Here is a 1,857-nt window from a genome sequence, read left to right on the forward strand (position 1 = left end):
GTGTGCCGATGGCTTTGGCTTTGATGAGGACCCTAAATTGCTAGGTGTTGCATACCTGGGCAAGAAGGGCCAGGCCGTAGCGCAGAACCAAAGGAGACAAACAAGAGATGGGGCAGAGGATGCGCCCCTACCCAGGGGTTACTAAACCGCGTCGGGATTAAGAGATTTGCCCCTAACAGCAAAGGGACATAGCTCGGATTGGGAGCCCAGTCCCGCTGAGGACAGGCCTGTCTCCTTCACCCCTTCCACCCCACGCCTGTCCGCCCCCGTGCCCGTAGCGAGGGGGCGGTGGAGGCTGTACACCCCCTCACCCCCTCACCCCCCCACCCGGCGTGGGCACCCGGGGCAGGTGCCGGGCGGAGGGCGGTTTGCGATGGGGTTGCCGGAGATCCGCCGCATTTCCACCACTGGAGGGCAGCCACATCTTTTTTAAAAAAAAAAAAAAAAAAAAAAAAAAAAAAAAAAAAGAACCACCAACAAAAAAAACACAGAACAACACGCCGAACCCTCCGCCGTCCGGCGCTCAGCCCGCAGTCGCACGCACCGCGGCAGCCCTCCGGGAGGAGACTCCCCCCGGTCCTCGGCGCTCGTCTTTCGGGGCGGATTGCGAGGGAAACCCCCGGGTTTGGACCGGTAGAAACATAAATATATATATTTAAACTGCTTCGAAAGCACCGGGATTCTCCCGATACCTTACGTGACCTTCACACCTTAGCGGCCCGGGGCACCGCGTTTAATCCGATTTGCGGTGGCGGAGCGCTCGGGCACCGCACAACGGGTCATTGTTCGGCCCGGCCCCATCCCTCGTCCCGGGGCGGGCGAGGGAGGAGGGAGGGAAGGAACGGAGGGAGGGAGGCGGCGTCTCCTTTAAAAGCCGTGCGGGGCCGCAACCCGCTCCCACAGGGCGGCTGTGATTGGCGCGGGCCAGCGAGCCTCCGGGGTCGTGACATCGCCCGGCGACAAAAAGCCCCGGCGGCGGCACCGGCCACCCCCGGCAATGGTGCGGTGCGGTGCGGGAGGGACAGCCGGTGCTGTCCCTTAGCTCCACGCGGGACGGCAGCAGGCTACTCCCCACCCTTATTTTTTTTTTTCCTTTTTTTTTTTTTTTTTTTTTTTCTCTCCTCCCTCCTCCTTTTCTTTTTAAGGGAGCGGAGAAAAGTCAAGCTTCGTCTTCATGTCGCTGCGGGAGTCTCGGTAAATGTCCGTCAGTCTGATGCGGGTGATGCAAAGGACATTTTTGAAAAGGGAGAAGCCCTTCCCTGGCCGGGACTTGCCTTCTGCCTCCTCAACCAGCTGCTAAAAGTATGTTTCTGAGGCGGACTGTACTTCAGGGAACTTCTATTTTCTGCTCGGCAGCTGTAGAGGAGCAGCAGCGAAGTTTGGAGTAACACCAAGTGATGCGGGAAAAACACCCCGAGAGCAGAACACCCTCCTGCAGACACAACCCCTGCTGCTGCACACAGGTATAACCCCGGCGGTCGCAGATCCGCTGAAATTCAGCCTTCTCCGCAGGATGACTCCGTGGGCCACGGCGGAGGTGCTAGCGCTCTGGAAGAGAGAGGGGGGACGGGACACTAATCATAACAATTATAATAATAATAATAATAATAATCCAGCGCAGAGTTTCACGGGGGAGAAGAATATCCTGTGGGTTTGGCTAAGGACGTAGCAGGATTTGTATTTTTTTTTCCTCCTTCCCCTTCTTCCATTCCCGCCGAGGGAAAAGAGCTCTCCGCTGGGGAGAGCCGCTGCCCCGCCGCCCGGCCCCGCCGCTGGGGAAGCGGGGCCGGCCCCGAGCCCCCGCGGAGCGGCTCGGCGGGATGGAGGGAGGGGGGGGCGGGCGCGCGGGGGGGGGGG

The 1,857-nt window shown here is 59.7% G+C and overlaps 1 protein-coding gene across 1 annotated transcript in view; it reads left to right on the forward strand.

Annotated features, from left to right (window-relative positions):
* The first annotated feature begins 1,174 nt into the window (after positions 1-1,174).
* Positions 1,175-1,857, forward strand: part of BMP2 (bone morphogenetic protein 2) — an 8,531-nt gene continuing 7,848 nt past the window's right edge. Inside the window, exons 1-2 of the mRNA XM_014966321.1 lie at positions 1,175-1,194; positions 1,464-1,521. Coding sequence (XP_014821807.1) covers positions 1,175-1,194; positions 1,464-1,521 — 78 coding nt within the window. The remainder of the gene's footprint in view (positions 1,195-1,463; positions 1,522-1,857) is intronic.

The sequence above is a fragment of the Calidris pugnax genome, unplaced genomic scaffold (genome assembly GCF_001431845.1).
Source record: "Calidris pugnax isolate Ruff unplaced genomic scaffold, ASM143184v1 scaffold31, whole genome shotgun sequence".
NCBI lineage: Eukaryota > Metazoa > Chordata > Aves > Charadriiformes > Scolopacidae > Calidris > Calidris pugnax.